The sequence below is a fragment of the Anarhichas minor genome, unplaced genomic scaffold, assembly GCF_050575085.1.
Source record: "Anarhichas minor isolate MPS153535 unplaced genomic scaffold, ASM5057508v1 ptg000062l, whole genome shotgun sequence".
Taxonomy (NCBI): Eukaryota; Metazoa; Chordata; class Actinopteri; order Perciformes; family Anarhichadidae; genus Anarhichas; species Anarhichas minor.
Window position 1 is genome coordinate 9,812,690 of NW_027466508.1, and position 20,711 is coordinate 9,833,400.

General features: G+C 40.5%; 2 protein-coding genes across 2 annotated transcripts; one reads left to right on the forward strand and one right to left on the reverse strand.

Annotated features, from left to right (window-relative positions):
* Positions 1-326: 326 nt before the first annotated feature.
* Positions 327-5,795, reverse strand: ca7 (carbonic anhydrase VII). Its single transcript, XM_076077866.1, has 7 exons — positions 5,759-5,795; positions 5,077-5,274; positions 3,092-3,210; positions 2,764-2,859; positions 2,189-2,251; positions 1,923-2,078; positions 327-446 (listed from the first exon to the last, which is right to left on the reverse strand). Exons 1-7 carry the CDS (start codon positions 5,793-5,795, stop codon positions 327-329), a joined length of 789 nt encoding a protein of 262 aa, XP_075933981.1.
* A 1,095-nt stretch (positions 5,796-6,890) lies between these two features.
* Positions 6,891-14,286, forward strand: nae1 (nedd8 activating enzyme E1 subunit 1). The gene is made up of 20 exons (XM_076077950.1): positions 6,891-7,002; positions 7,440-7,543; positions 7,633-7,693; positions 7,787-7,817; positions 7,969-8,040; positions 8,397-8,476; positions 8,850-8,959; positions 9,691-9,800; positions 9,894-9,956; positions 10,076-10,139; positions 10,222-10,313; positions 10,446-10,505; positions 10,623-10,756; positions 10,921-10,996; positions 11,447-11,486; positions 11,975-12,061; positions 12,167-12,259; positions 12,842-12,956; positions 13,049-13,098; positions 13,217-14,286. The coding sequence occupies exons 1-20, from the start codon at positions 6,953-6,955 to the stop codon at positions 13,324-13,326; spliced, it is 1,602 nt and encodes a 533-aa protein (XP_075934065.1). The 5' UTR covers positions 6,891-6,952; the 3' UTR covers positions 13,327-14,286.
* The last annotated feature ends 6,425 nt before the right edge of the window (positions 14,287-20,711 follow it).

A 20,711-nucleotide genomic window follows, 5' to 3' on the forward strand; every position in this document is an offset into this window, starting at 1 on the left:
ATAATAATATGAAAATATCTCAAAATAGAACATAGTAGTCAAAGAACAAACAGTTAATATTATTATATTGCTTAATGATATCCCCTTTATTTGCCCCTAAAAACTGACTCCTCACTCTGCCATTGAAGCTTCTGACCAGAAGAGGGACACATGCACGTCAATGTGCTGGCAGTGATGAGAATTACTCTTCTGTACAAAGTCAAATCAGAAATCCTCGGGACAAGCTACCATGAGATAATAAAGTACAATCAAATCAATGCATTTACTGTTGTCAGAAAGAGCCTTTGTTGTCTACAGCTTCAGATCTCTGGGGGGGGGGGGTCACATTAATTGGAGGAACGCACTTTCCTGCCTTTGAGAAGCTGGGGAGGCCTGAAGTTGTTTTCCATGCGGGTCCTCTGATCCTCTTCCTCTCCGGTGCACAAAAGCATTCTTAACTTGCCCAGCTACATTGAGAGACAGAAAGAGAATTGTCTCCTTATATTTCTGTTGTTAAACAGGCTCGGTGTACAACATTAGCTCCATATCAGACACTGGTGAGACTGTGTACGTTATTGTCAACAACTCCCATTAAAAGACCAAAACCAACAATACATTAATATGTCTCAAACCCACTACATTGAATATTATCAGATATATTCTTTATGCTCCTTTCAACATTTTAAACCAGCCACACAACCCTCTTTTTGCCATTTCCTTTCCAGCTCTACGTCTACCATTATGAGGTGAAATTAAAAACAAAATACCCTGTTATGTAAGGGCTTTTCCCTGCTGCGTCTCCATGCAAGCATTTCTCAATTAAAGCCCTGCACACATCCAGCCATCCATCAGGATAATCAGCTGGAGGGGATCAAAGGCTTGAGACCGGAGTCATAGGTTGTGAGGCCAGTTGCCTAGCTTAAGCCTCACCCCCAGCTATGCTACACACATGGGTATACAGACAGATACGCTCATGGCTACACCCGAGGTGCCACAGTCATTAAAACTCACGATTCCTCGTGTACAGTCCTTGAGTTAAAAATGTGTGAGTATAATCCAGAGGCTGGCAGCAGTCGCACAGGGCCAGCTCCCAGAGGGACCTGGAAGGCATGTGCTGCAGACATCCGGTTAGTCAGCTTAACTTGTCATCAACCTGGAGTTACTGGACCTAAACTTTCTGATTAAAGTCAGTGCAAAGACGGGTGGATAAAAACAAGTCAACCCTACACACGGCAACCCCCATGAATGATGCTCGCTCTTGTTCTGGTCTCTAAATATAGCATCATGCTTGGCAAATATCTGGACATCCTACAGCATAGAGGTAAACCCCACCCCCACAACTACTCAAACCTAGCATACCGATGCTCAACTTTAGATTGACAACAAAAGAGGCAGTGAATCCTTGCAGCCTAGCGGAGCATAGCCAAACATTATGCAGGCCGGGAAACATGGGTGCCACAACTGACTGATCAACTGCACCATCAACTGAGCTCCACTGACTTACAGCTAAAGCATACCAGTACATGTCTCCAGGTATAAACTGTTATTTAAAGCAGAATATGCCTTTTATATTTAAAAACTACACATTTTGAGAGAAGATTAGAGAAATATGGGTGCAGATCATTAGCTAAAAGAAATATATGAAAGTAATCAGTAATACTCAAAAGTGTTTTGTATAAAATCATATCACGGTCTTGATTCAGATTTGAATATCTATTTGATATTTTTTTCATGCATTTAAATATATATATATATATATATATATATATATATATATATATATACTACTGGATTGGGGTTAATGCTGTGGGGTTAATGCTGGGGTTAATGCTGTGTATGAATGGCTGTGCCACATGACCTGGAATAATAAATAACTACAACAGTGTTTTACGTGCTGAAAATCTGGCATCTATTAAAGGAACATGTTCGCAACTCACACAAACCTGTTTTTCCGACACTGTGATTGGCTCCTTCACGACGATCCAAATGACGCTCTCATGCAGAGGGGGTGTGGTCAGTGATCCCAGGTAGGTCCAGTAGTGGAGGCTGCTGGGCAGGAGGCACTTTGGGTTGAAACCTTTGAAATCTGCAACACTGCCCTTTAACAGAAATAAAAAGACAACAGCTCTTATAAGGCAGCAAATGATGCCGAGAGCAGGTCATAAACTACAAGAATATTACAATTAATAAAATCCAGTATAGTGCTCACCTTAAACTTCACTGTGAACAGAGCGTCCGTTATCATGTGGAGCCATCTATGGTTGTCACCTGTCTTATTTAACAGACAAGATTGCTTTTGATTTGTGACTTGCGGAAGGAATCAATATAAAATCTTTACACATATATAATCTACAAAATATCACAAATCTTCATTTTTGTTGAAGCTGACACGTATATAAAACATAGGTTGCAGCACCAAAACACTGGTGACTGTGATCATAAGAGCACTACAGCTAAACACAACGCAGCGATGTGACTAATTATTTTTCTCTTGCAACTTCTCCAACCTTATAAAACACCTCCCACATCTGAGAGTTTTGTCAGCAATTCAAAATGTGGAGTGAAAGAAAATACTAATTGAGTCTGATTACTATGCTACCACGCTGTTCGCACAAATAATGACAGCTGTGAAAAAACCCAAAAAAACTGAGTTGCTAGACAGCAACTCTGTTCAAGTTGCCATGACCTAAAAAACAAATGTGAAATTGTTACACGAATACAAAATGTAGAGGAAAGGGGGCACAGGGATGGAAAATGGGACTGCAGTTAAGAGAAACATCTTACTTCCAAAAAGATGCCGAGGACAGCGAGGCCGTCAGGAGCTGTTGCCGCCTCCCCAAACGTCTTGTACTTGACAGCATTCCAGTGTACTAAATGAAGCTAGAGGGGCAAATAGGAAGAGAGAAAGAGAGACATCAATAAAATTGGCTTTTATAGTTAAATATATTAAATCAAGTCATATATACAGATGCAAAAAGATGGTAATCTTAAGCATCAAAGCTGGTGATTTTATTCCATACCAAAATATGTCACCACATATACCTTACTACACTTTAGTCAAACATTGGTTATTCTGTGATTTGGTGATTAAAATGCTGACCCAGACACTGACCTCAGAAGCATAGCCATTTCCTGCGACAGTGTGTTCAGAGCCATGACAGCCCTTTCCGCCCCAATGGAAGTGAAACTGTTTCAGCCTGTAGGGGTTGTCAAGAGGGCCTCCCTGGATCACTGTAGAAGATGAGATGTAGAGAGAAATAAAATGAAAAAAGGTTCAGCATTCCCCCCCCATCCCCCACTGTCTGTGGGTGTTGGACAAAATGCTTCGTAGCAAAAAGCTACACAGAGCATCCTGTGTGAGCTTGTTACCACTGCAGGATGAGTCAACCTGGCAACCCAGCATACTTTTGTCTAACTCCCAATCTGAGACATGAGCAACGACAGAAAGACCGCCTGCTTTACCAACAAATCTATCATAAGAGCTCTGTGGCACAAGCTTTATTTGGAGACACAAATAGGCACTCCTATGCTAAATAAAGCAACGTTAAAGCTACTTTTAGCTTGGTTATAGATTTAAATTCAGGATTATTGGCCAACAAGGATGAACAGTTAACTTTCATACATGTCATGATGACGTTCAGCCTATTATCATTATAGTACAGACCGTTTTCAGAGCCTATGGCTAGCACTGCTGGGTATGAACGCCAGTCTAATCTGACTGTTATTCATTGTGATGCTGCTGACATCCTTCTGACAAACAGGCCACACCAGTCCAGGTCAGATTAGCTAGGCATGAATGGACCGAGGAGCAAAACACTCATCTGGTCCATATTAAAATATAGATGTGGATGACCACAAGAACAGTGTGATCCGTTAGAAGAAAATCTGTTAAGAAAAATTAATTATGCATCTTGAATATGAGGCAATTAGTAGATAGCCATTTATAAATTACTGATGTGTTGAATAGGGTATTAAAAGGTGATAATAATAATAATGTTGTAAAAGCCAACATTAATAATAGCTAAAAGAAATGTATTAATTATAATCAACCCCTTCATGTTTGTTATTCTAACATTGAGAGCCAGATCTTTAAACTCGTAATATAATATATTGTTAAAAGTTTTGATTACGATATTTGTCCGTAGGTCTTCACAGAGACGTATCCATTTTATTTCATCCTCCTTTTCTTACCCAAAGAACAGTGACACAGAACACCATCATGTGTGAATATATGCATGTGTACACCCAGACCAAGCCACGTGGGGCAAACTGACAACAGCAGGTTTAGGAGATTTGTGCACCTCATTTAAACAGCGCAGAAGTGCTGAGGAAGTGCATTCGTTTTCCTACAGGTCTCCACCTTCATTAATTACATTCGGTGATAGTTACTTGCTTGCTCTGCGGAAACTGTCTGAGCCAAACAGCCCAAGATTTCTGAGCTGATCATTCATGTTAATGACGGGGTGGTTAACATGGATCCACCCAGTGATAAAAGCAAATAGGGTCATAATAACCATTGAGATCACCCAAGGTTATTATCTCTTGTCCAGCAGACAGATGCTCATACAGTTAACTGCTGGCTGCATTTCCCTGCAGCATAATCAGGGGATTATTTGTAACCTTTGATTATGGTCAGTTATGCACATGGTTTGCACTTTTTTTTTTTTTTTTAAATCAAGGTAATCCCACCTTTCAAATTTACATTTATTGAAAGCAACTTTTTGCGCAGATTTCCACTGCATGCGGCTGACAACAGATACCGGCTTATCCCTTAGCCGTTATCTCTGTCAATAATTGCAGAGAATAAATGTCTAATACAGTCATAGGTCATGTCATGAAAATGTATAATCTCTGCCAAGATGTTACTCACCATTCACAATTCTGTTTTTATTGTTGTTTTATGTATTCACCACATCTAGACCTAAGAGTGACCTCTGTAGACTGTGCAGATCTAAAAGCAGAATGCATTTGAACTGATTAGTTGGTTTTGTTTGTAGGTGGGATTTCTGCTTTCTTCTTCTTCAAAAAAAAAAAAAAAAAAAAAAGAGAGTAAACTAAATTTTAAGTAAATGCATATGAAGACCAGCTTTTTCTCACCTGAGCGGTCATCCGAATCCTCAAACTCCACAACAACGGAGTGTCCATTGTTGGCGATTTTGATGGAGGTACACTGATCGTAGTTCAGGACAATCGGACCCAGACTGGGGTCATGTGAAGCCTGATGAGGGACAACGTCAATGGGAGACTGCCGGTCCCCCTGGGCAACGGGGTAGTTTGTGTGCCATGCAGAAGGACCTTATCATAAAAAGAAGACCATAAGAACTCAACAGATAATTTACTACAGTCTACAGATAATTTAAACACAGCACTGCATGTGTGCCTTCAGCTCTCTTGGTGAAGATCAATTCTGAACAAAATCAATACCCCATGAATAAAACATAAATCAGTGATCAATTGACTGGAGACTGCCTCTTCCACACCAAACAACGTGCCACAGTAAGTGGAGCAACTTGTCTTGAATTGACCATGACACTGATGCAATGCAATGTCTCGCACTCAAGAGTCCCGTGCAAATCGGTTGGAAAGTCGGTTTAAAAGTGACAGCAGGCATCCCTTTAAGCATGTGGCTAATCTCGCATTAACAGCGTTGCTCCTCTGCACGCACCCCAGCAAACAATAAACAGTAATCATGCACGTTATTGTCGGATATACGGTTAATTGCCTCCACTGTGGATCATGGGGAAAGCAGTAAAGAAACCTGCATGCTGTGAGATCTTACCGTCCTCTTTTCCATATCCCCAGTGATTCCCTGTCATCGTCCCTGTAAGCGGATTCAACTCTGACCAAGTTGTCGGTGTCTGACTTCTGCACTCCGGTGCGCAGGTGAAATACGGACACTGATATCAGACCATGCAGCTATTGATGAAGTTTATGTAGAGGCCGAAGGGGAATGGCAATTATCCCTTTTGTAACACGCCCCTTCACGCCCACACACACACACGCGCGCACACATACACACACACAGTCCACACCTGTCTGAGGTTTTACAGCTTAGCTGCATTAGGTCAGGCTTACAATATATAATGTTTTTTCGATACTAAAATTATAATAAAATCATCATCTACTAATTAGACAAAATCATCAATATGGGTTATAAATACACAATTTAGAGGGAAAAATTTCCATCAAAAGGTACAAATACATGTGTAATGGTCATAAACGAACATTATCTGCTTTAATACTACTTAAATTATTTTTTTTCGTCGTTGTTTTTTGCAGCTGTTTTAAATCTTCGTACCCTTTAAATTTTTTCAAACATTTTTTTTCTGAAGATATGCTGGACAATGAACCAATGTATTTATATTTTATTGTCATATACAGCACTGACATACTCTGTCTGTGTATCAAATGCACTGTTATTAAATCACTGCTCGAGCTGATACGATTACAACTGTAGGCGATTAATTGATCAGTCAATTAAGAAATATATTTTCATTAGGCTTATGATTTAGAGCAAAACATGGTTCGAAAAGTCTCTGGTTTTAACTTGTCAAGTGTGAGGATTTGCAGCTTTTCTCACATCGAATAAGCCTATCTTTAGGTGTGTCCTGAAGATAGAATTAGCAATTTGATGACATCACCGTGGGCTTCAGAAAATCTTTCACTATTTAAATAAAAAACTTCCAGATGAATTGATTATGGAAATAATCGTTAGAGGCAGTACAATATCAGATACTTGTAGATACATTAATTCCCGGTAAGGGGGCTTCTGTTACTTTATTATTATTAACACAATATTTACATTATTATTTTTACTTTAATGCCAGTTGAAGTCTCCAAATATGGGTGAAAATGTGGGTGAAAATGTGTGTCGAAAGTGCGCAGCCGGCTTTTAACACGGGTATGTTTGTGTCGAATCTGTCTTTGCGGAAGTTAAAATGCGTCCGTAGACTTCACTCATTGAACAGATACCATGGCAGCCACCAAAGCCTCCAAAGAACAGAAATACGACAGGCAACTCAGGTAAATATAAACTTTAGCGTAGGTTTCGTATTCCTTCAGCTAATTGTCCTGCGGGTTTCATTTGAGAGGTGCCAGAAGAGGCATGAGTGCTAACGTTAGCCAACATTAGCTTGCTATTTGAGTTATGGTGAATACAGCACCGGTGAGCTAACACGTTAGCTGTCAGGCTAATAGGATGTGCTGCTCTGTTGTTGTGTTTGGTGTTCAGAATCAGACATGGCAGCTTGTCTAATGACAGCCGCCACTGACATCATGTAACCCTATATCCACTGTGTTTGATGGTTGTACAAGTGTAGCACTACATGGTAGTCTAATGCTGGAGAAGCTCTATACGAGCTGGCTTAAGTCCTTCTCGCTTGGTGGCTTGCTGTGTTTTTACAGCGGTTCGGGACGGATTGTATCACTAGGTGGCAACACGTGTCCATGTTGTGTTTCAGACTGTGGGGTGACCATGGTCAAGAATCACTGGAGAATGCACACGTCTGTCTCATCAACGCCACAGCGACTGGAACAGAAATACTGAAGAATCTAGTACTTCCAGGTAAAACAGATGTGGCTCCTTGTCGGCGATGATGCTGCAGGTGCTGATGAAAGCATCTTTCTGATTCAATTCATTGATCTCTTTGCCAGGTATTGGAGCGTTCACCATAGTGGATGGACACACCGTTTCTGGGGAAGATGTTGGAAACAAGTGAGAACCTATTTGTTTTTCAAGTTGATCTAAGCTTGAATGTAGTTGTTATTTTGTGTGTTCATGGTTGACCCTCTTGATCTTGTCTTGCAGTTTTTTCCTTAGCAACAACACCATTGGAAAGGTATGTTTTGCTGAAGTTAATTAATTTATGTTTTAGGAACATGTACAAGTGCACACGCAGATGCACAATTTCCTCTCCTATTTCCCATCTGAATCCCTCCTCCTTGGTTATTCATAAAGCCGTTTTTGACCTTTTAGTTTTGTTGTTGCAGAACAGAGCACAGGCTGCCACTGAGCTGCTACAAGAACTTAACAGTGATGTCTCTGGAAACTTTGTGGAGGAGGTTGGTATCGTTTAAGTGTTGACATGATGCCACATATTTCTTTCACAACGGTTATGTTTCAGTATATGAATTGAGCCGATCCCAGCTGGCATTGGGCGGAGGCAGGGTGCACCCTGGTCGCCAGACTATCGCAGGGCTGACACAGAGAGACAGACAACCATTCCGCGCTCACATTCACACCTACGGGCAATTTAGAGTAATCAATTAACCTAAGCTGCATGTCTTTGGACTGTAGGGCCACACCAACGTGCAGCCTCTGAATAGTTCATGTGCTGTGTAAATATGTAAATGAATTGATCAGTGTCACTGCTCTGATAGTGACGGAGATCCCTCTGTGTTTTCTGTTACTTCTGCAGAGTCCAAACAAGCTTCTGGACAACAATCCAGAGTTTTTCCACAGGTTTACCGTCGTCATTGGGGTCCAGTTGCCAGAAAGGTATGAGATATAGTTCATCTTCACTCTCACTTTTTACTGTCAGAACCTACAGTATGCTGAATTCAAATTTGTAGTGTAATTACAAAGAACGTCCGTCATGGATGGAGCCTTGAGCACTTTGGCTGGGTTTGATGTTAAAGGAACAGCGCGTAGGATTTAGGGTGATTTAATATCGATGTCTTTGTTTTCATTAGTGTATAATCACCTGAAACTAAGAATTGTTGTTTATTTCTACATAGGGGGCGGGGTCCTCTTTAGGAGTCCAACATTTGTTGCACCGCCACATTTTCTACTGTTAAATTGGCTTGATTTGTTATTGCTTTATTTTACGTCGAATTAACTTGTCATTTTTTTTTCTCTGACATCCGCACAGCACATGTTTGAGGCTCGGCTCCGTTCTGTGGAGTGCCTCTGTACCTTTCCTGGTCTGTAAAAGCTACGGCCTGATCGGCTACATGAGACTGGTGGTGCAGCAGCACACGGGTTAGTTCAACAGCAGTTCACTTGGAATCACTTCTCGTATTATGAAACTATAACACATTTAATAACGACCCAAATATATAATTAATTAATGCTTTCAGTTCGCAGTTGAGCATGAACTCGTGAAAATGCGAATGCATTACTGTGATGAACAACATGTCATAAATTACACTCTATAGTCCTGAGTGTTTACATGGATTATTGACATCTTATCTGCCTGCATACACACTTTTTGCTGCATGGTCATTTCACTGTGGCTCATAGTTTACATGTACAATTAGAAGATTTAAAAATGTTTATTGACATTTTATTTAGTTTTATTGTATTATGTTTAACAGAACAGACAATCACACAGAACAGTCACAGAATCCCTTAAACGATGAGCAATAAAACCAATGACACGTAAAAACAACCGAAATTAACTTCACAACAATCGTTGTGTCCTAAAAGCAAAACTAATAAGCACTAGAATAGAAGCGATAAAAGCCTTCCCAACAAAAACAAGGAAAAACACAACATCAAGGACCTGCTTGTCATATTTTATTTGGTCACCTTACTCCATAGGTGAGCTCGGATCTGCCCTTTAAAATCTCCTCTAGGTTTTGACTGCTTGATTCTTAATGGAAGGCTACTCCATAGTATTAAAAAACGAGCTCCGGGCTACGCTGTTTACTTGCTGCAACTTGCATGAGTGCACACTAGCCCTGGTGTTGTGACCATGCTTTTCTCTTCAGTGATTGAATCCCATCCGGACAATGCCTTGGAGGACCTGAGGTTGCTCCAGCCTTTTGCCGAATTCAAGAGCCACATTCAGTCCTACGAGCTTGACAGCATGGACAAGAAGGTGAGTACTTTAGGTTCAGCTCATTTGTTAATAGACATTAGTCAGTTTAAACTACACTTCACACAACTGATAGTGCTTTTATTCAATCTGCAGGATCACAGTCACACACCGTGGATCATCATCGTTGCCAAGCACCTGGAGAAATGGCTCAGTGAGGTACAGCACATTTTCTTTGGCCACGATGTCTGACAAATACTCAATCACTGATATGTATGCCTGTCTGCATTTGTAAGGGTTGCTGCACATTAACATGTCGCTCTACTTTGTCATTGTAGCACAACTGTCAGCCACCGAAGAATTACAAGGAGAAAGAGGCCTTCAGACACTTTATTCGGGAAGGTATCTGTGAACCTCTGGATTGTATTTGCCTATAAGTTCAGTGACTTGGCTGTGTGACGTGACTGTATGTGTGTTCCTTCAGGGATCCTGAAGAATGAGAACGGTGTCCCAGAAGATGAAGAAAACTTTGAAGAAGCCATCAAGAATGTCAATACTGCTTTGAATCCAACCAAGGTACCGGATCTCTTGGTTGTGTCCCATTCAACACATCTCACCTTTTACACCCCCAATCAGTCCGTTTTGTATCGTGTAACAGTTGACAGTCTCTAGTGAGACTCCTCTAGCAACGTCTCTTGTTTTCCGCAGATTCCCAGTGCTGTTGAAGACCTCTTCAATAGTGAGGAGTGTAACAACATCACATCACAGGTTTTGACTTCTATTAATAATACACACATCGTTATATCATAGTTTCAGATAAGTCGTTTTTGAGACAAATGTTTGTTTTGACGTGTGGAGTTAATTGTGTTGGTGTGTGTTGACCAGACTCCGTCCTTCTGGGTGATGCTGCGAGCTGTCAAGGAGTTTTCTCTCAATGAAGGCAATGGAAGCCTTCCTGTACGGGGAACCATCCCAGATATGATCGCAGACTCTCGGAAGTTCGTCAGCCTTCAGAATGTGTAAGTGTGAAACGTACGGGTGCTAACTGTGGAGATGGATTTGTAGAGCAACAGAAAAGTGCTCCTACAAATCCTCTGATGTGGTTCTATGTCTCGCTTTCTAACGGGTCGTGGTTTGATAATGTAGGTTTGTGTTGTTGTTCATTTTTTGTGTTTTATTTCAGTTACAGGGAAAAGGCCATGCAGGATGCAGCAGCTGTTTCTAAGCATGTAGAATGTCTGTTGCAGTCTATTGGAAAGGTAGGTTGTAAACGTTGTTCAGTAGTCACTGAATGAAGTTAGTTTAAGTTAGTCTGAAACCATCTTTAAGAATTTAGGGCTTAATTCAATCAATTAATGCTTACTCAACATAATAACAGTGTGACCATACATAACTGTTGTCGCTACTATACGATTAAAAGCTAAGAATCAGCTGCTTCTTTCTATCCATCAAACAAATGGTGGTCAAGAGAACATGTGTGATGCACCCCACAAAAAAAGCCCCGACAGCAACATTGGCTGTTATTTCAGTTCTTTGTGTCTTCGTTGCTGCTTTTTGAATCAGTCGTGCAGCCGTGGTAATATTTAATTATGATAGCGTTGATACATTTTGCCCTGAAATACTCATTTTACGGGTGAGTCTTGTGCTACTTACACAATGTATTTGACTAAAATGGATGTTCTGCTGAGTTTCCTTTGACTTTCCACCAGCCACCAGAGAGCATCTCTGAGAAGGACATCAAACTGTTCTGTAAGTATTGTGACGTATGCATTTCATATTCAGTGGGTATATTTACATGCACACAAATCTGATCTCATTCTGATTAATGCAATATGCTCTTTATACAATAGTGTTTTTAGAGGCATATATTTGGTATTGAGATGCAGAGTACATAAGTACGTTGGATGCAGCCTTTAATTACACTGCCTGATCTCATTATTCATGGTAATTAGTGTATTCATACAAACATGCATGTACACAGATTGGTATGATGCGTGAATCAAAACTGCCTCATGCGTGCATTAGTGTCACTAATTGAGCAGCTCTTCAAAGCACCACGTCTCTCATGTGTTGCCGTCATGCAGTCGCGTTGCCTTCTCTGACTTCAAAAGTTTGAATTACTCCGAACATGGAGAGATTGAGATTTGTAATGTTGCCACTGTATGCCTCTGGACTCAAGATAACTCTCTCTGCATACAAGTGGAGCGTAATTGCTAACTGTAGGCGTCGGTGTCTAGGTAAGAATTCGTCCTTTCTGAGGGTGGTGCGCTGCAGATCTCTGGCTGAGGAATACAGTGTGGATTCAGTAAATAAAGATGAAATCAGTAAGTTGGAGATTCATTTACTTTCTGATTAAACTGTTCCGTCTTGTTTATTTACTATTTTCTCAAAAAATGATTCGCCTATTAACGATAGCTGCGTGTCCTCAGCCTCAAGCATGGACAATCCAGACAGCGAGATGGTCTTCTACCTCATGCTTCGCTCTGTCGATCGCTTCTATCAGCAGCACTCCCGCTACCCAGGTAAAGACGAGGTTCACACACATCTTTCTTTAAACACTTGAACAAGATGTGAAACACTTACTGACTTGAAACCACACAACTTAGAAAACATCAGTCTAAATGTACTTATGTACAGCACCTTGAAAATGTACTTGCTCCCTTGGTGATTATATATTCCCCAGAAAATGCTAAGAGGTGCATGCCTATGTATTCACCCCCTTCTCTATGATGCCCCTAAATACAATTTTAAAGTCACATAATTAGTTAAAATTAAGTCCACCTGTGTGCAATCTAAGTGTCATATGATCTCCGTATACATACTGCTGTTCTGAAAGGCCTCAGAGTCTGAAACACCTCTAAGCGAGCGGCACCATGAAAACCAAGGAGCTCTCCAAACAGGTCAGGGACAAAGTTCTGGAGAAGTACAGATCAGGGTTTGGTTCTAAAAAAAAATATCCAAAACTTTGAACATCTCACGGAGCGCCATTGAATTTACAAGTTACTGTAGATGATTCTTCCCAATGCCACTATACAGAAACACAGTTATGTCATTCGTCTCATTTATTTTTCGGCCATCTTTTACCACATGTCCTCTCTTACCAGGAGTTTATAACTACCAGGTGGAGGACGACATCAGCAAACTGAAGCTCTGTGTGAACAGCCTACTGCAGGAGTACAGCCTCAATGTCAACATCAAAGACGATTACATCCATGAGTTGTAAGTCACGGCCACTGTTGGATTTACTGCTGAGAGTGATTATGACTGTGCCAAATAATTCTGAACTTCTTTTTTTTATTACCCTTCTGCAGCTGTCGATATGGTGCAGCAGAGCCACACACAGTTGCCGCATTTTTGGGAGGTAATCTATTACCTCTCTTCAGAAATGAAAGAACCTAAGACACAACATGTCTCACCTAAACAGTGCTGATAAATCCAAGATGTTTATATGTTCTTTTTTTTGAATGGTGTTCCTGTAGGATCTGCTGCTCAAGAGGCCATCAAGATCATCAGCCACCAGTTTGTGCCCTTCAACAACACTTACATTTACAACGCAATGTCACAGATCTCTGCTACCTTACAGTTGTGAATACAGTCGGTGATCCTGAGTTTGCTTACAGAAATTATCTGAGAAAACAGAGCAAGATCAGAAGGACGGAGTCCAGGAAGACTTGCAATAGTTTTGCGAGATCCTTGCAAAAGATTTCGGGTAAAAAACAAAACGACTATGGAGTGGACACACCCGTCGGTGCTTGCTGCAGACGTGCTGCAGCAACTTATTAAATCTGAAATATAAATCATTTATTCCAATTACACAGTGGTTTAATCAGGAGGTAAATAGGCCTAAATCAGTCTGCACTGATCTATGAATGAATGTGATTCTTACAGTATCAGTTGCTTTATAGTATGAAAAGCTTCTCCTTCAGTTCAAGGCAGCAGGACACTTACGGCCGGTTATGCACGGCCATTAACGGTGATGACTTTTATTAAATTGCCCCCCCCACCCCCGCCTTGTCACTCCCTGGGCTCCGTACGAAAGACTGACTTGCGTTAATAAATCTAAAGTGCAAAGTAGGAAAACTGTTTGTTTTTCTTTTTTTATCACGTTCGATTGGGATAACTGCTAAATTGTGCACTAAACCTGAAAACGCTTCTCGTGCTGAATATCAGAGGTCACAGGTTTCTATCGACCATCAAGCTTTTTCTGATTCCCAAAAGGTCTTGAAGGGAGAAGTCAGGAAAAGCACCGACAGAACTTTTTAGTGGCGGACTACACCGCTGGAGCTGAAACTTGCAAATTCAAAAACCGTCGTGTAGTATTTTCATTTGTGAAATGGATGAAATATTACAATGTAGCAGCACTTTGTTTACTTTAGTCACAACTGTCTCTTATTGCTTTTGGAACAAGGTGGAAGAATTCTGGTTAAAATGAACATGCTGTTTGTAGTGTTTGACTCTCATTGCTATGAAACATTGAATATTTAACCTGAACTTGATTATTTTTAATACAAAAGTGAAGTTGCCACATAATAAACATGCATGTCTTACAGTGTGCGAAAATGATTTGTCCCTTGCTCATCGGCCAACTTTTTGATTTGCACCTGTGTTCAAATAGTCTGGTAAACACTTTGAGTTAGAGTTTGTCAATTGTTGACTTATTTAACAGTTGCAACAAGCATTAGTCATTTAGTCTGAATAAATGTAAGATGACAAGCATGAGAGCTTCTTGAGAAGCCCGTAATGTGACTTTCCCCCCATGCAGGACTCAAATGAGACACAGTTTATGATGAGGTTTTATCTAACACCAGAGGGCGCCCTTCCATCTTTAACTATTTTATAGTCCAGAGTTCATTTCACATAACTGTTCAGTGACCAATTCCTGATCATTGGATACAGACTGCATTTGATGTAATCGGCTGTGAGATGTTAACAAAAACCTTTATGAACCAATGTGTCTCAATAGCTGCCTTGAGATGCAGAGGATGCTGGTCTTCGTCATGAAAATGATCGAATAGGCAGCACAGAGTCCTGCTAGAGAATTATGCTATGAGGGTCATTGTGATGTAACTGTTGGGCAGGGTGAAGTTTGTCTATTTTTTTTTTTCTTCAGACTTTGGCAGAATGGAAATTTGCCCTCAGCAGATCTTTTCCTTTCATCCCCCCCAGCTCTCCCCATGCAGAGATCTGTCTCACACACACACTCACACCCTCCGTCTGAGAGAGAGGATAGAGCTTGTTGCCAAGAAGTGTTCTGGCCATTTCCTAAATGAAGATTTCATCCACTGATTGATTATAATGTGTCCGTCCATCCACCCACACTGCCTCTCAAGATTATCGTGTATAGTCGCAGTGCCAGGTTTATTAGGCCAAACCAGACCGTTTACCTTTTTGTTAAGTTAGAGACTGAAAAAAGGTTCAAGCTCAGTAAAATAAACTACATAATGTCACCAGAGGTATAATAGTTGTTCAACTCTATGCCTCTGCAAAAATAACCTCTGTTGTACGGGTTCAACCATGACAGGTTTTCTTCTTGTTCCCAGTTCTGTGCCCCCCTCTTAAACAAACACTGAGGGAATAGGGGTTCCTTTAAAACACACTTAATATTACATTATTTGAGCGATGTGTGTTCTAGGTCATTTTATCCCTTAGTTATACAAGACATCTATGAGGGAAGATCTTTGTCTCTCAAGATGAGTTCCATTGTTATAATATTGTGTTGTTAATCACATGTCCTATAGCAGTTGTCACTGCTTTTAAGCCCCTTCAAACTCCTAAACATCATTTGATTCACTTTTAAGCAGTTCAACATCGACTCCCTCTGTCGTTCTTTCTTGTAATGTGACTTCAAGACACTGCAGAAGGGGCACAAGGTGACATTTTTGATCAGTGCGTCCAGCCAATTTGTACACAGCTGTGTCAACATCTAACATTCAGTGCTGACCATTTTAAAAACACCGGGATGGCTTCAGTTATTGCACTGTATCTGCTTCACCGATAGTGGCTGGTGTGTCTCCTGTAACCTTCACTCTTGTTAGGATGGCTACTGACGAGAGATAACAGAAACAAACAGGCCAAGAGGGTCCGATGCAAACATTTTGGGGCCGTTTTTTATTTACATTTCTTTATTGAAGGGGTCATAGGGTAAACAAAGTGAAGAGGAATTAGAGAGAGAGGAGAAGCATGATTATAAAAGGTAAAAAACTGATCAAATAAATGTGATACAAAACAAACCACTACAACACAAATAATTCATACTTAGTTGCATAGAATGCAATGGTGTATAGCTGAGCAGATGTGCAAATGTAAAGATGCATAAATAATTCATTTCATAATTAAAATGAAATGAATGCAAAAAAATCAACATCAAGACGTTTAATCCATGTCAGTAAAAAGCAGCATTTGTCTTATAGGAAAAATAATTTTCACCATACAATACCTCAATTCATAAATGAGAAGTGTGAGTTGAAAGTGATGCACAGTGTCAGAGTAGTCGTGCTTGTAGACATTCCTGTAACTACAAAAAAGGGAAATGTGTCTTTATTATGTAATTAGGCAAGTGTACATATGTCACGTCAGCAGCAGGTTTGTTAGCACGAGGTTGATATGTTCCTCTTAGAACTAATGGACAAATTAAACACTTCAATGCACATTCAACTTCAGTTCATGCTGTGCTGTACATGCGTATGTATGTGTTTTATTTCTCTTGTGCTGTCGTGGAACATGTGCCTCTTTTCATAGTTTCACAGTAAACTAGCAGGGTTGGTTCAAATTAATAGTGAGAATAAGAACCGCTTAATGCTAAAAATACTTATGAAGTCAGCTAACTGTCCCATGCCACACAGCATCTATCTAAAGTTTGCTAACATTATACCAGACCAAGTAGGACTGTAGCTGTAAATACCCTCAGTGAATTGAATTGAGCGCGGTTATTGCTTAGGAGTTCCACTTTTCATACGTTTTCTTCTTTCAAAAGTTACATATAGTCTCACTTATATATATATATATACTTTTGGATATATATTTATATTTATACTGTACATAGTCGTTAAATGTTTATGCTTACATCTGTTCTACTGTTTTTATTTTGTATATTTTTCCTGTTCATTTGTAAATTATGTGTATGTACGTGGAGAGCAATGAAAAACCGCAGTCAAATTCCTTGTATGCGTACGCATACATAGCCAATAAAGCTGATTCTGATTCTGACTTAACTTAACATATTCTTTGGCCACTTGGGGGCAGCAGAAACAAGATGTGAACTCAACATCTATATCACAATATGAAGATGATATGGAGAAGGTTTAGAAGAGATTATTATCCACTGTTCTGTACTCTTGTACTTCATATAATGCCAATCATACTACAACCAAACCAACTCACGATTCGTCAACCAAATATGTAATTGTAAGAAACAGGTGACAATTAACTCTACATATGATTTTTAGATTTACTTGAGTAATGTGTAGTTGGATTTAAAATGCCGCTAATAGAAACAGGATGGAAATTCACTCCTCTGTTGCATCCATTCATTATCAAGTCTTCAGCTTCCACGCTCAGCTTATCTTGAAGCCACAGGAGAAGTATAACAATAGATAATGTGTACGTCCCCACTTGTGTGTGTGTGTGTGCTTGGTGTTACTGGGGAGGAGGGCTCTTCGTTAATGCTAAAATCAATCAGTAAATCAGCAAGCACAGCCTGCAGAAGGGCCACACTGCCAATGGTGATTCTCACTAGAAGCTTCAAGCAATACCGAGAGAGAAAAGGGGGGGAGGGAACTGGATGAGTCATCTTAGGGAAATTAAGGAAATTGCTCAGTAAAGGTGGCAGACTGGTGGTCATATCTCCCACAAGGACGGGGGCTGTATGTCCCCTTGTCACACCCCGTCACTGGATTGGTTGTGTTTTAAAAAAAAAAAAGAGGACTGAAGGAAGTAATAGGGGGTTGAGTGTGATGTCTTCTGATGGCCCATAGCTGTTAGTTTGAGCCATTTACCTGGCTGGGGTCCAACTAGTTCCCCTCCTCATGAGGCCCAGGCTGAATTAAAACCGGCCTGCCAGAGCCGTGTGGAGTATTCAGTGTGTTTGCTTGGAGACTGCAGGAGGCCGGCATACTTTAAACCTCTCAGGGGTCTGCTGAGGGCCTCTCCATTCTTCCTACAAACAGATGGAGCTGTGACTGAGGAATGTATGTGCACAATACATACACATACACACAGACCTTTGTGAAAATGAAGGACAGAAAACCATCTACAATTAAATCTGATAAATACAAATCATTTGTCTGAGTGGATGAGCATTTAAGTAGTATTTATGAAATAATAAATTAGTACCACTGTAAATGTTTCACTGTGATGTACACTTGTCTAGCGGTTCAAGCCAGCCACAGTCTGTGAGGGTGGAGCTGTCCCATGCTGCCAGACGTTAATGGTTGTATGCTCTCCAGATGCATTGTTAATGAGTTCATGTAACACAGACACGTAGGACAGTTGGCATCCAATCCACTGGTTGAGGAGGAGATATGAGAATGACCTCTGCCAAAACTGGAAGGTATTTGAAGATCAATCCATCTCTCTTCTGGTTATATTCAGAATAAATACGGAATGCAATATACTGTATGCATACAGTACAGTACAGTACACACATGCGAGGAAGACAGTCTGTGCTGCTTTCCCAGCTTAGCAAAACAAACTCACAGCTTACAGTGGGGCTCAGATCATTTGAGCTGGAGTTGTTCACAAAAACCTTCTTGTGATGTCAGTAAGTTGTAAATCTGTGCACTTTATGATTAATTCATGTATATATATATATATATATATATATATATATATAATATTATGTATTCTGCATTTATAAGACTCTGACAAACGTTGTTGTTTGTGAGTCAAGTAAAGCTGAGCTGAGAAAATAACAGCCATCTAAATATAAAACAGATAATAATTATTACGATGGGCATTGTCACAAAATATATGTGTCAGTTTGTGTTTAACTTTTTATATACTGTAAATAAACAACACAAAAGGTAAACATCCATCAACAATACTTTCACATAACTAACCCAAACCTGTGGTTGTGTGTGTTTGAGCGCTTTGCATGTATCTGTGTGTGTCAGATGGGCAAAACACATCTGACATGCTGGCCACGTGAGATAACAATGATATCACGTTACTGCAAGATGTTGATAGAGTGCATCAATATAATGTACAGTAGGCAGAAAACAAAGTTTTTGAGGCTCCTGTCAACATTTCTTCAACCATCTGAGATTTAAAAAACACTGTGGGATTACAGTTATTAGTATCACCTGTTTCCTGCAATGACAAGTCAGAATATCAACTGTGAGGAAGGTCTAATTACATCAAACCTCAACCACACTATGCCCTGAACCTTACACTGATTCTGGAATATCGGTTTCATAGATTAACCATTTTATTGTGCTTATTATTTGGGGCAACATAGGCTGAGGCAGAGGAGGGGGGTTAATTGGCTTATTGTCTGTACACATTTACCCTCCATTCATCTGGATTCATGTTCCATTAGCAGCCGGGCCTTCAGAGAGTCTGGAAGTCGGCATCTCCAGATGGGGTCAGAGATTCAGTCCCCCCTGTGAGACCTGGGTGTCACGTTACACTCTTCCAATGCACACTTACAGGCACACACACACACACACACACACACACACACACACACACACACACACGCCTATATAAGCAACAAAAAGGGGCAGACATTCACTCTGATATATAGTAGGCAGAACATTTGAATGATTAATCTGCAATCTGCCCAATTTCCTGGTACGAGTTCAACAATATACAAGTTTTTACATTATAGACATTCAGCCGATGATCATATCTTCCTATCTATCTTTGACAAAGCTGTGTAAAAAGGTCTGTGACAGCGTTGTATGTGGAAGTATGTTATGTTCCTTCAGAAGTACATGAACGTGCTTTAGAGTACATTCTCCAGGTGCCATTCTTATCTCTGTCGTCTGACATTCTCACCGCTGAGATCAGTCGGGAACGAGGCGCCTGGAATTCCATTCTGGAGTAAAACACAATATTCCTCTGTGTCTCCATGTCTATGTCTACGATGCTTTTGTCAGATACTCATCTATATGAATAATGTCCTCACCTCAACAAACTATTGTCAGTTCCTTTTTTTTTTACCGTGAGAGACGTGTGAGGTTCGATCTGATCCAAAAGGAATTTGTGCATCTTTCTCAGGAAAGTGAAACTCCACCAACATGAACCACACAAACACCATCAGGAGAGACGCTTGCACGTGCTACTCTTTGTCTCGACTCATTTTTCAAGTTAAGCATTAATGAGGACCACCTGTTTGGTGAAGCCACAACACTGAAAACACGGAGACAGAGAACTATGTCAGCAATGTGGGCAGTTTATGGAAGTTCCAGGTGGTGTTTGTGGTCGTGTAGGATTTGCATGATGGACATTGTTTAAAGTATACACTCTCATGTGTAAGTTGTGCTTTCTGCTATCCATAAAGCACGCCATGGTGATCCAGAGGGGTGTGTATATGTGTGTATGAGAGAGGGATGAGCTCCACAGGGGAGTGTTTATGAAGAGGAGATGTTCAGGGTGAATTCCTCAGATAAGTGACATGGCCTCTTTCTGTTCTGGATGAAGGAGAGCGCAGCACACCACAGGCTGTATATGGTAAACCTCAGAAACACAAACTGGAGCCCATTGGTTCTTAGTGTGCAGTGATAAAGTGGGTTGTAAAAGTGGTTTAGAGTGATGCAACACCACTACTGCAAGACCAGCCTCCAGAAGACAAAACAGCTTAATATCAGCCAACAATTAATAGCCAGTTAGCGATCTACCAGATGTGTCGTGTGATACACGATTCTAGGAAAACTGTGGAAAAGGTGTCATTCATGAAACATGGCACCCACTAATACCAAGGTCAAAATCTCCCGCATCCACCCACACACTCTGGGAGTGGGTAAATCAGCTGCA